The 14,364-nt window shown below is 36.1% G+C and overlaps 1 protein-coding gene across 1 annotated transcript in view; it reads right to left on the minus strand.

Moving 5' to 3' along the window:
* Positions 1-11,485, minus strand: part of gfra3 (GDNF family receptor alpha 3) — a 36,583-nt gene extending 25,098 nt beyond the window's left edge. Inside the window, exon 1 of the mRNA XM_015393425.1 lies at positions 11,098-11,485. Coding sequence (XP_015248911.1) covers positions 11,098-11,155 — 58 coding nt within the window. The 5' untranslated portion in view covers positions 11,156-11,485. The remainder of the gene's footprint in view (positions 1-11,097) is intronic.
* Positions 11,486-14,364: the final 2,879 nt, after the last annotated feature.

Genomic DNA, 14,364 nt, shown 5'->3' on the forward strand with positions numbered 1-14,364 from the left:
ATTTTATATAATTTGATCTAAGTTTGTCTGAAGAAGCGGACTACATTGAAATAAATTAGATTAATATTAATTATATTTTGGACTTTGTGGTATTGTTGCAATGCATTGTTGAATTAATCAAAACATCACTTAACTGTCTGTAAGTTGTTTCTCCCTGACTGTTAATAAAGATCCTCTATTTGCCTCATTATCACTGTTAATATATTCATATACTTATGCATGCTGAATAACATTAATCATATTATTTTGTATACGGTGCTAGTTTTGGATTAGTTCAGAGATTTGCACCAATTGCACTTAATTAGAATATTGACTAACCACTGTGTGAAAGTTTGGAATTAAATGCTTTACTTGTGTTTATCATGGCAATGACTGAACAATGGTTGACTGAACTGGTCTGTGTGAGAAAAGTTTTGGATAGTATCAGTTTGGATACGAGTTGGACAGTTTTGTCTTTTAATGTTCCTTTTAATGGTTGTGTACTGACACCGTCTAAATGAACAAAGCTAAAAAATAAAAATAAAATAAATAAATAGGTCAATTAAACTATGCATTCTAAAAAGAACTGCAACCAGTCATAAACAGTTCTTTAGTTCTAAAAGGCTTATCCTTTACAATGGATTCTGCCTTTTTGAACCTTCTGTTATGCTGCAAAGTTCTCACTTTCTGTGGCCAGACAGGACGGTTGACGAGGTCAGAAGCAAGAAGGTGAGATGGCTGTTTGTGAATGCAAAGTGGTACAAACTGGGAAACAGCACAACAGTGGAAATGTATCTGACACTGTCTGATCATTTCACCTGTTAGAAGTATATATAGCAGAACTGGCTAAAGTCATTGAACCCTGGGGTACTCCTATGTTAACCATGGAGTTTAAGGAAGATTTGTCATTTAATTTGAACAAATTGAACTGTCTGAAAAATAACATTTAAACCAACCTAGTGCTTTTCCGTTAATCTTTACAGCAAATCTAAAACTCTCTGAGATCTAAAGGGACAGTCACAGACAAAAGTCCATTATCTAAAGCCATGAGAATATCATTAGTGACTTTCACCAGTGCTGTTTTAGCACTATAGTAAGCTATAACGCCTGCCTGAAACACTTCAAACAGGCCATTACAGTATAAATACTCACATATTTCATTAGCAACTATTTCCAATATGATTTTATAGAGAAACAAATATTAGAAACAAGTCTGCAATTCATTAGACCATTCTGATCATTCGGATTACAGCTACCGAGAAAGCCTAATGCATATATCCTTTTACTAAGGATCAATTAATCCTATTTAAATGGGGGCTGTGATCAGAGGATAAACTTCCTTAAATAATTTGGTTTTGATTGGGTCTAATATAAAACTTGAAGGTTGAACTTATTTACATAATAAATAATTATTAGAAATGTGTATACTCAAAATAACTTTTCTCTACAGAACTAAAACATTCCAGCTGTCTATTATGATATATAATTAAGACATTTATTAAGAATCTTCTAAACAGAAGGCATGTGAGGGAAAACACCACAAATCAATTTGTAATGATTGTTGCTCCATTAGAAGCACAAAGCAGGAGAGACAGAAGCAGCCTCAGGGAAACAATGGCAAAAAAACTGTTTTAATAAAAAAAAAAAGTATCTTAATAAAGGATTTGGGGAAATTAGTTTGTTTTTTCATGAGGCACATTATTACATATACATTTTTTTACACATAGGATTCCAACCTTATGAAAAACGTATCTCGTGTGGGAAAAAAACAAAGAAATGACTCTTGATTTTATTAATAAGTTGTACCATTTTACCAGCAACACACAAACACACACACAGAAGAGATAAGCAGACTAATAAACTGTGTAGTTAGAAATAAATCTAATGGGGGCATGTTAACAGATCTTTACCTGTCTTATCATTATGTGTACGTATTGGCTGAGTTCCTAAATATAAACATATAATTCTTCACATCAGTTACACCTCAAACACATACTTTTGTGTTAGACAGAATACACACTTCGATTAAGCTCCTGCTGACACGCGGTACAAAGCACGACTGCAATTCAATTCTACTGCTGCATGTTTTGTAATCTTAGGCACCACATGAGGTCCATGTCTCACTTTGGTCTAAGACATATCATAAGCAGAGGCTGTGCTTCATCCCCGCAGCAGGAGAACCCCCAAAGCTGCCACACAGAATCCATAGGTGGATGTGAAAATAGTATCACACAGGGCAGTGAGTCACAGTCACATTCACATCTCCCAAAGAAGTGTAAAGGAGATCATTACCTCTCTATCTGCAAGTCTCCCACTGTATTATATATTGATAATTGCACCAAAGTGTCACATCCCATCATGTTGAGCTGTAGCTTTAGAGAAGTTTCATGTAATATTCTGTATGCACAGTAAGCTGCTTTCTTCTATTCTTACCACTGCTCCTATGGAAAAGTCAGCACTCTGAATGGCTGGGAACATTTCATTGTCTGCACAGGTGAAAAAATATGATTTTATAAATAAATTCAGCAGTTGGCAAAAAAATATGGATATTTTGCCAATTTACAACCACAAACTAGATTGTTTTGCATATAACTGGTATTTAATGAGACATACACAATGTAGTGGGGAAGAAAAAATTAAATGTTTCCACATTGTTCAAAAAAAATCTGAAGTGTTGCCTGCACTTTTACAGTTTCTCTGAGTCATACTGATTCTGCGGTAAACCTGCAACTCTTTTGGGTTATGCCTCTACCACAGGGGTGTCAAATTAATTTTTATAGCAGCCAATTCAGCATAATGAAAACTTTAAAAGGTCCAAGGGTTGAACTGTGAAAAAGGAAAGTTTGAATTCATCATTTCATTTACAAAGAGCACACTGATCTTGTACTTTTAACTTTACTTCATTGTTTTGTAGTTTTAGCCACTTTCTTTGCTTTAAAAGAGCAAATGTATTTACTTTATGACATGATGTAATCTTTTTAGCTCTTGAGAGCCCGATATATTGCCATAAAGGGCCGGATTTGACCAGTGTGCTTTGAGTTTGACACAAAAAAATAACTCAAGCGAATTAAGATTAAAGATCATATATGATTTCAATTCTAGTTTTTAAGTCTGGCCACAAATTCTTAAAATAATTACAGACCAACATTAGGCTGATCTAAATTGCTCCATTGTAGCACTAACTTTTAACAGTCTTGTATTCAAAGTTATAAATCTTTTACAGAGAATTGTTCTGTATTAAGCTCCTTGATCTACATCCCAAATCATTATACTTCCACCACCGTGCTTAATTGTGGTATACTGCTGCCATTTATACTCCATATTAGGTGTTTCTATTTAGTACACTTCTGAGGGTATTTAAGAACAGTGGATTTTATTAAGAGGAATCGGGGGTAAAGGGGGTTGAAGCAATTGTATGTCACATTTTTCAAATTTAGTATTTGTAAAGAAATACAAAAAAAGATGAAATATTATTCATTCAGCTTCACAATGAAGCATTATTTAGTGTGAGTTATGTAAAGTCCAAAATAAACATACTGAAGCTTATAGCTGTAACAGGAAAAATTGTTCAAACAAAGTTATATGCCATACAATGAAATGACACAGTACATACTGATAGGAAAATACAAAGATAGGAAAACAGGTTATATGAGAAAAAGCATGAGTTTCAGAAAAGATGATAGCTGTTAATTTTTTTTTCTTCAAATTATATGAAAGAAGAGAAAGCTCAGAGAGAGATGAATTACTTTGATATGTGAGCTGTTATGCACCCTATTGATTTCTCGCTGGAGTGATTAATAGAATTTGTGAGGCAAAGCTGATGAAGGTTAACACCATGATTATTGCACCGCCCTCAACACTCAGTGCCCACTATCACAAGGAGCGACAGTTTGTCAAATTCCTTTCCCGTCTCTTCAAACATGGTGGGTTAGGTTGAAGAGAATCCAGATTGTTGGGCACTAATTTGATTAGAAGAGGGAGACCGCCAAGTAGGAAAGTGTGAGTCTGATGTGAAATTTGGTCGGGGACTGTGACAGAAGGGACTTGTCGACAAGAACTCACACACTGGGGGGAAAAGGCAGCCAGGCAACACGATGAACTAAATGTAGAAACACACCAATAAAAAGAAGTGATGCCACTTGTCACAATTTCCTTTGAATAATTTCAAATGAAACTAGGCTGTATTCTCAAACTGAAATCTTGACTAGATATCTTTGTTTGATACAGTTTTTTTTAAACCAGTTTAATGAACTTCTAACCAATCGGAGAGAATGGTAAAGGAGAAAAGGTAATAGATATTTGCCAATAACATACATTTAAATCAAACGGTTAACCAGTTACAGTAGTAACTAGAAAATACAGAAATACTGACATGTGTAAAGTCCATTATTTGTAAAATCTCTCCAAATCTCTACTTTTAACCCATTAAGTCATTTCAAGGGGGCTGCAGCTCTTTTGCAACAATAATGAGCTTGTAGCTCACCAACACACACCATATGCCCAGATGCTTATCCAAGACACCTCTATAAGACTACTTACTTCGTTCTATTGTCCATTAACCACAGGTCCCACACCGTGCCAAAAAGTGCTCAGATACCCCAAATGCAATTTATGACCCATTTTGTGTTTCGGGGGGGCTCACTTCAACAACACCCGTAGCAGAACCTAACAATGCATTGCTAATGAAAGCCAACAAGGCACATAAATCCACCTCAGTCTAACTCAGCAGAAGGAAGCAAAAAAAATAAAAACACCAGCAAAACCAAGAGAAGCACATAAAATCTGTCCAACCTTTCATTAAAAGACTCTTGCATCTTCAAGTTTCTTCTTCTCTCTGTATCACTCTTCTTTGTGCTTCACTGTAGCTTTGGTCTATCTCAAATTGGTGCACATCATTGGATCATGTTTATTGTGACCTTTCCAAAGAGCTATAAAGCTCCCTGATTTGACAAAGTCCTCATGCATTTTCGACTTAGCTTTATGTATATAGTGTGTAATTATAGTGTGGAAATAAATTGTGCCAAAAAAATAAAGCTTGTATTATTACGAGAAAAACAAAACAATATTTTTATAACCAAATATATAACAGCATTCCAAATGTTCTATTTCAAGAATAAATCGCAAATTCAGATATTATGCCAAATTGTTCCAAAATGGCGCAATAGGAGTTCACTTGGATTTTTTCAAACTTAACATCTATAACTTCTCAGTTGCTTGTTGGATGGACATCAAACTTGCTACATATGTTCCCAAGATGTTGTATTTGCAGTTTATTATGTTTATTTCCTTCGGTACTTGAAAATAAAAGGTTTTTTATGTAAACATCTGGGTTTTTTTAGGCAGAAACAATTTTTTGGCCATTTAAACCATATTTACTCAGGCCCAGAATAATTTAGCTTCAAAATTTCACTTTCACTTCATCCTCCAGGACCTTTATATCACTTGGTAACAAGATTAGCAGGTTAGACAATCAACAATACAAGAAATCTCTTATAAAGAATAAGTATCTTTTTTTGGAAAATTTACCTGTAGGCTTATAAAGGTGTGTTTTTGATTTTGTCACCACACTCCGTGCTAAGGTTGGCAAAATATTTGTCTACAAAGACAAATTGTGAGCTCAGCCGCTAGAAAAGTCCTGTTACCAGCCTAGAAGACCTAGACATTCCTGAATGTCAAAGCTGGGTAATTTATCAGCTGATCCCCACTTTAACTTAACTCTATTGTAGTAATTGCAAGAGGTGTCCAACGTCATTCAACATAAATATGCATTAGAACAAAGCTGATAGTATTCCAACTTCTTCCTCACTCTCTTTAAACTCTGCATTGCACTAAGCACTTCATACTCCACAGTCACAGGAGACTGAGGATAGAAGCAAAAAAAATGTCACAAACCTTAAAAACTCCAAGCCTAAAATTGACTAACATTGCAATGCTGTCATCCTTTGTCAAGAATTATTCTTGATAATGAACAATGGAGTCGGTACGGCAGGTAAGTTCAGGGATGTGATACAGTTGAGCCTGCTTTTCTGTATGCACACTAAAGGAAGAAACATGCACGTGTTTCTATGCAGGTACTCTGCATCTCTAAATAAAGGGAATCAAGGACTAAGCCCAGTCAAGCTGTGATGGACGGTGAGAGGCTGTCTGGAAAAAAATGAGAGCCAGGGCTGCTCTCCAGTACACACTCTGATTTTATGTGATCTGAAACAGTGCATCTACAACGTGGATAATGTCTCATCTAATGAGGCGTGACGGTCGAACTGTGCAGTCACATCATACATGCATTGCACATGCTCCACCTCACAGCATAAAATGCATCAGGTGTCTCAACAGCAAGTCTTTGTGATTAGTGGTGCTGTGAATATTTCAGGCTTCTGCTGTATAGTTTGTTCCTAAATTTAAATGTGCCAAATAATTTCTTGGCCACATGGACAGACACGTAGTCTTCATTGGCCTGAGCTTGTTTATATGTGCTGTCGAGTGTGTGAATGACAGCAAAGATGCAGATTAACACAAACAAATTGAGTAACTGGCAGGGACCGCTAAGTGATAAAGATTAACAATCAAGATAACACATTTTTGAAGAGGTTCATGGTCACAAATCAAATAAAAAAAAAATAATAATTTGATTGATGGAATTATCCTTGAGAAGTTGATTTACATTTGATTAACTCTCTTCAGTATGAGGAGAAACAAAAACAGCACAATAGCTATGTAGATATAAAAAAGGTGTTTTTACATCATTTAAACTCAAACAGGCGGCCTGAAAAGGCCTTAGTATGTCTTTTACAATAAAGAAACTACAGATGAACCACAATGATCCCTTTGGCAGCGGTTATTAAGGCTGAATCAAGCCCACTAAGCCATATTCTAAAATAGCAACCGTTAGTCAACAGTCGCAGCCTGCACTAGGATTTTTGTAATAATCCATAGAGGCTTGGCGGCAGAAGGTCAAACTCAGGTTAAATGTCATTGAACAATAGTTTTTAGACACATGGCAAAGCATGCACTGGCTTTTGTTGGCCTTGGGATTTATTTCTGATAGAGTTTTTAACTGCAGGGTAAATTTGAATAAAATAACCTAAGATTACAAAATAATAATAAAAAATGAATAAAATTGTATAAATGAAATAAAGTAACCAGAATTAGCTAAAAGACGATCGCAGGGAAATTATTTCAGGTATGCTGACAGACCAAATAACCAAAGAAGTGGGTTCCCAGCTCACATCAAGACAAATTTCATTAATGCCTTTTAAATTACATCCTGGAGATCAACAGTTTGCCTACAACTACAGAGTTTTAAAGAAAGAACGCATAGTTTTGACAAAATGTTTGGAAGGCGTGCTATCCTGCCTGTGTTTAGCCCACTTTATTCTAACACTCCCAAATAAAACCAAGAACATGATCCCGCAAACAGCATTAAAAGTTTGTGTAAAATTGCTGAGAAGTATAGAGTTTACAGCAAGGTTACATTGCAGAATAACATTACATGTACTATCATATAATTACTATTATAACTATAAAATTTGAAATAAATAATAATAAAATCTAAATCTACAGAAGGATTTGTGCTAAGGTTTGGAGGTTGATGTTTACAGGACTGGTACATGTCCTGTCTGTCTGTCTGTCTGTCTGTCTGTCTGTCTGTCTGTCTGTCTGTCTGTCTGTCTGTGTGTCTGTGTGTCTGTCTGTCTGCCTGTCTTTTAAAACATTATTTTTCAGATTCATACCTATTTTATAGCCAAGTGAAGGCTGGCAATGTGCAAAATAATGATTGCCAAAAAATCTTATTTTTCTTTTATTATAACCAAGAAAGATCATTACCTGTAAATCTACATAATCATATCACAGCTCACTTGTCAAACGACACACCTCAAAATAATGCAGATTAGTTTGCAAAGTTTCCAAATATGTGTGCCTTTTAATTATTTAATTTATTAATTTATAACAAACACCTTGTATTCTATAAATGCACCTCTAGTTCAGATGTCACCAACCTTTTTAAGGCTGAGAGCTACGTCATGGTCATCAGTCATTGGAAGGGCTACCAATATGAACCTGTGAGCTGGAGGGATCAGCGTTCATATAAACTGCATGGATAATACACATACTTTTTATTGTGTCTTTTAATTTCTATTTGTCTTTTAGATATTGCCATGATGAAATCTCTGTAAATGCTTAAATGCTCTATATCATTAGTATGATAAAATGCTCTATAAATGAATAAAAAAGAAGAGCAACAGAATTAAATTTCAAACTTAGCCCACTGCTAGGTTGATGACGCTGAGGTTATCCCATGCGGTCCTGGAGGGCCCCTAGGGGCCAGTGAGAACTGCATTGTTGACCTCCGCTCTTGTATTTAAAATTCCAATGACAAGAAAGTTTTCCAAATTCTTTTACACTTTAGATCATAAAAAGTAACTGCATAGTTACTTTGGCTAGTAACAAGTTACTTTCACTGAGCCGTAACTGAGTCACTAATTAAGTTACTTTCTTGGAGAAGTAACCTGCCTAACACTCATTATGAAAACCCTAGTATCATTAATGGCAGCAGAGGAGCAGGCCTTCAGCACCAGAGCAATAAAGGCCCAGATCTACAGTACCAGGCAAAATCCCAGGGGCAGGCTAAGTAAAGAAGTATCAAAAACCACCCTACATCTCACAGCGAAGTCTAAGATTCTAGCAGGAGAGGAATCATAACCAAGTGGCTGGTATAGTACACAGCAACATCTGTGCAGGGTACTAAATGGAGACCTCAGGTCAAAATGGGAGCCACATCCCAAACTTGAGTTTAATGATGGAGTTAAGATCCTGTGGGAGTTCAAGATACAAGCAGACAAAATGGTTGTGGCCAACCAACCGGACATTGTGATCAGAGGTGTCTTGACAAAACTTTTTCATTTCCGATACCATACCGATATTACAGCTTTGAGAATTGAACAACGCAGTTATTGACCTGATATGAGATTAGCACAAATCATACATGATTTTAACACTTTGTTTTTACGAAGAATGTTAGAAAAGGCTTGGTCAAGCCATATTACTAAAACAGAAAACGATAATCAGTAATAAGTATGAGAACAATTGACCCATATAATCAATTAATCAATCATTAATCAATGGGCTACAGAACCGCTAAAAAAATGTCAGCATCTGGAAAAAGATCACTTAAAACTGGAGTTTCTCTTCCCTCCGGAGAAAGAGAGGGACGTTCTTTTAGGGTTGAGGGACTAGAATGAGCCTGGAAGGTGAACGTAAATGTAGGGCGAGTGCTTTCAGGGCAGTAAACCCCAGACTGGAGAAGTGTCTCCAAAGAAGTGGTACCTGGAGAAATGTAAGACATCTCAGCCAAGAGAAAGTGCACTATTAAGAACAGCCAAGATATTGCAAAGAAATCTCAAGCTCCCAGGCCTCTGGTACCTGGACCTGCACTTCAGATGACGAGCACCTATTTGCGAATATTTTCAAAGTTAGAGAAGGTAACGGCTCCGCTCTGCTAAGGGAGAACAGTTTGTCAGATGAGCTATGAGCTGGTTTTCATGTCAAAGGGGATGAAAGAGAGCGCATATAGTTAGTCACAGTAAGATCTATATAGATAGATAGATAGATAGATAGATAGATAGATAGATAGATAGATAGATAGATAGATAGATAGATAGATAGATAGATAGAAATATATAGTCTTCGATAATAGAAACTTTGACAGATTATCCCATTTTCACGTGTAATGACTCAGATCTCGATTAATTGACGCTTAGAAATAACTGCTTATGCTTGGTGTGATTCCACGAGAGTGCTCTGTGTGATACTCCAGATGAGCGGTTCGATGTTCGAAAGAAAAGCATTTATCATCTTTACTCATCCCATTCTAAATCGACATTTTACCAGGATACTCCTTGGCATGTGGAAACTCCCTTTTTCTTCCTCTTATCTTGCCATAATACAAAACAATCACAGTTTGCCAGCATTTCAGTGGGATTGATCCCACCGGGAGAGACGTTCTATATAGAAATAATTACATACTGTTAAACAAAAACAGCAGGAAATCCGCAATTCAAACAACAGTAGCGATTAAGCGAATATATATTTGAAGGTAAAAAAGCTTTTTAAAGACATATATATATTATTGGCTTCAATCATAACTTCTTTAGAGGAGGCTAAATGTGAATATAAAAACACTGGGCAGCTTTGTCTCCATCTGATCACCAGCTAAAACAAATGGATGTAATGAACCTGTCATTGTTTGACTAAAGATAAAAATAAGTAATTAATTTGTATTTTATATTTGAGCTCAGATATAAAACGGAGCACCTTTAAAAGTTAAAAGAATTCCTGTGTGATATTTGCAGGAGCCTGGGACAGTCCAGTCAATACTCCAAAGTGCCTTTGTTTGGAACAGGTCCAAGACAAAGATATCAGACCTGAACCCATGATGTCATCCACACAGAAAACACTTCTCCTGCTCTATGATCTAATAATCCTCTTTGACTTGACGTCTCAGCGGTTTACCTTTAACCAAAAGTGGATTATTTCACCATAAGTGGTTCTGTTGGTTAGAACAAAAAAGATCTCCATCCTAATCTGATGTAATCTCTCCTTTACTTCCCCCTTTGTTCATTTATTTGTACGATTATCCAACATTTCTGTATATCAGAACATTTTTGTTATTTAATTCTGAAATGCTCTCTGCAAAGTAAATTAAATTCAAGAGTAGGTAATTATTTGCCACTCACTGATGATTTTCTCACGGATCACATAATTTTGCCATTATACGGATGAAAATTGCATTCAGAAACGCAGATTTGTTATACTTAATGGTATCCTGCACACTATAGATGATATTATGCATCATATTATTAAACTGGAATCTAAATGTTCATTATTCAGCAACTTAAGTACTTATTTTTTCTACATTTTAAAAGCATCAATTTTTATGTTGATATATGTGAAAGCTGTTTTTGGGCATTTTATCAACGGGTCTCAGAGTAAAAGGGGTGCATGCTTGTCAAAATGCGACATATGCGCACAACTATTGAGGATTCTTTTATGATGCAAGATTTAATAATAAAAACAAACTAGATTTCTGATGTAGTTAAGTTTAAAAAATGTGTTCCTTACCGTAAGAAAAGACATTTAGCAAAAGTGCAATGATGATCATCATCCTGTCCGGTGACATGCTTCATCCAGCCTCCTGCTGCGGCTCCTGCTGCTGCGTCCGCTCGGACTCAAAGACCGAAAGATCGGACGGTCTGCTGCTCAAAGTTTTTTCCAAACTGCACAAAGGCGATTCAAGCGCTCGCGCATTTAGTCGCTCCCTTCATTTTCTGTCATTAATAATCGGCGTGCATTCAGAGGATTTGGGTTGCATTGAAAAGTGGGAAATGTTATCAGCAGGCCAGGGTAGAAAGGATCCCGGTTAGAAAGGCGCACCTGTCTGCAAATCGTATTGCCTTTGCACTTCTATGTGCGTTTCCACTCAGCTCAGCTCCACAGTTGTCCACACTTGGAGGCTGAGGCTGTGGAGCAGAGCCAACGTGATTGGTCCCTGAACAGACTGAATATACCAATGGGGAAGATTAAAATGTTTTCTGTCGCAGGACAGCTGGGGCTTTTACTGCAAAGTTGTAACTTGAAGAAAAACAGGTGTAGCTAAAATATAGAGTACATTTAAACCTGTCTTTTATCCTTTTTTAAATTAATGATAAAAAAAAGTACACTGAAAAAAAATCATGCCACCTTTTTTTTTGCCATTTTCTTAATCATATTTAGTTATTTTAACACAATTGTTTCATGTTTTCAAGTGTAGGACATAGAAAAAATGTGATAAAGTATCTAAATATGATTCAGTAGATGTCAAAAACGGTTGCATTAATTTTTTCAGTGTAAATCCTAATGCAGGAAAGGCATTACACAGCAATAAACCCAATAGAAAAAGAACTAGTGTTACTGCTTAAGATTTTTTTTTTTTTTTTTTTTTTTTTTTTTTTTTTAAGATTAAATGCCATGTTGAATATTTTTTCCATATTCACATAGATTGGTCAAAATAAAATCAGTTGATTAGCAACTTTTTGTTTTCAGCCAAGATAATAGGGGAACTTAGTCTGATCATTTATTATAAAAGTTACTGGAAGCCCCCATAAGAAAGAGCCTGTAGGGAGGGAGGACATAAGTGGAGTTATGTACAAGAGTAAAAAGAAAATGTTTAAAGTACAGTGAAATGCTCACTTAAAATCAGATATTTCTTTATCCTCCTAGATTTACCATTGATAAAGCAAAGCATATTTAAGTGCCTTGTCCCAGCTTAAGTTTTTAACCTTGGAAATGGAGAAGGATGAGCTCAGAATGTAAAAAAATATATATAATATAGACTCCAAGCTCTTTAATGAGAAGACATCCTCAGAGTATTTTCTACTTTTCATTAAAGCTAGACAAAGGGAGTGTTGAATCTCACCGCACCTAACCCTATGGTTCAAAGGTGCTTACCCAAAGGAAAGATTTACTAGAATATGACTAGTCACCTATAACCCTTAAGATGTATTTTTCCCTTCCACGTCTGCACACTCAGGTAAAAGGCTCCATATAATAACCTTCTTTGTCAGGAGAAGTAATTCATCCTCATACTTTTACTTTGCACCTTGTTGATAAAATGAGTCACAGGACATCTCAGAGAAGGTTAGCTTTAAAAAAAAATACAGTAAATCAAAAACGGCTTAAGTTTGGCAAATTTCAAAAAATGACTCATTTCACTGCATGAAAACATTGTTCTTGAGATATGATTAAAAATATCCACAGCTGCCTCTATAAGCAAGAGAGAACAAAGCCAATTTCCAGTTGCAAGGGGCATGAAATTGACCTTCTCTCCTCACTGCAATTAAAAAATAGCAGAGGGATTAGTGGATTAATGCACACATCCTGTTTAATGGCACACTCAAGTGGAGGTGGGGGGAAATTGTCTCAGACTGTGATTACCATGCATTTAAAACCAAATGAAAACAACAAGGTAAGACATTTAATAAGACACTTCAAGGAGTCATTGAGGCAATATGAAGTCTTGCACACCAACCAATATAGGGCTTGATGTCTTCTAACTTGTTTCTTTTTGTAAATTTAAGTGTTTAATTTAACAACCTCTCCCCAAGAGTCCTATGAAGCCAGAATCATCTTCACTGAGGAGGTTTGACGCTCCAAAGTACATCAACAGCCCCTCCCTGTGGTCAGCGTTGGGCACAACAGCCGGGTATGCACTTTTAAATACAGTATTAACAGAAATGGGGGAAAAAATCTTACTCAAGTAATAGTAAAACTTCTTCATCATATTTTTATCACAGTGACAGAAAAAAGTGGCTTTTCAAGAAATGACCCAAATGAAAATGAAAAAGTGTTACCTAAGCACTGATCATCAGATTTATAATTTAAAGTGATGTAGTTAGACAAACCAAAATATAAAGTTATGTGCAAGCTATGGTATTATAAAGACTAACTAACTAATGAAGCCAAACAGTTTAAAATACCTCACAGTTGAAAATGTAGTTGTCTCTAAGTATTAGTTTGACTTCTAAACATCATAATAGGCTTAGCCGATATAAAGCAAACTTTTGTACCAAAAAGGAGCATGAATTTTAACATAAACATGACCTGTGTATCTTTGTTTGGAACACTTTGTTTGAAACAAGCTTGTTTGTTTTTTAGGGAAGTTACTCTCAACAGGGGCGCTGATATCATTTTTGAATCTGGCGGGGGGAAGGTATGTCAACCAATAATTTCTACATAAATTTGACTGCATTCCCACTGCAAGGAAAGGTCACCCATATCATTCTGTTTCTTTGTATTGCTACCCAATTCTTATCAAAAATCAAGTTGTGCCATTTCCATATGCATTACTTCGTCAGATATGCTTCGTCAGATCATACTTTCAAAGCATCCGCTGTCTGAATGGTCATGTTGCATTTATCTGTCTTTTACGTCACTATTCAGGCTCTAACTATACACCCCACACACAGCAACAGCAGTTTGGGCTCCATAAAAGACTGTAGACTTAGACTAAGACAAACTTTATCTTTGTCATTTTGTGTACACCGACTGTAAACGAAATTACAAATAAATTTAAATGAGCAGCTTTCAACATTGAAATGAACATTATCATTTTAAGTACATAAGAGATCATTCCGTAAAAATTCAAAAAATATCCACTGGATATACCTCTCCAGGAAGCTTTCTGCCTCTTCTTAGACGGCTGCAATGAGAACAGACCATGAGGGGTGTGAGGGGTCACTTATGATGTTATGGACTCGGGACACGCAGCGCTGCAGCCTCCACACCATACAGTGAGACAGAACACTCTCAATGGAGCTTCTGTAGAAGGTTGTGAGGATGGGTAGGGGCAGG

This window comes from Cyprinodon variegatus, unplaced genomic scaffold (assembly GCF_000732505.1).
Source record: "Cyprinodon variegatus isolate N-32 unplaced genomic scaffold, C_variegatus-1.0 Scaffold641, whole genome shotgun sequence".
In the NCBI taxonomy this organism is placed as follows: domain Eukaryota; kingdom Metazoa; phylum Chordata; class Actinopteri; order Cyprinodontiformes; family Cyprinodontidae; genus Cyprinodon; species Cyprinodon variegatus.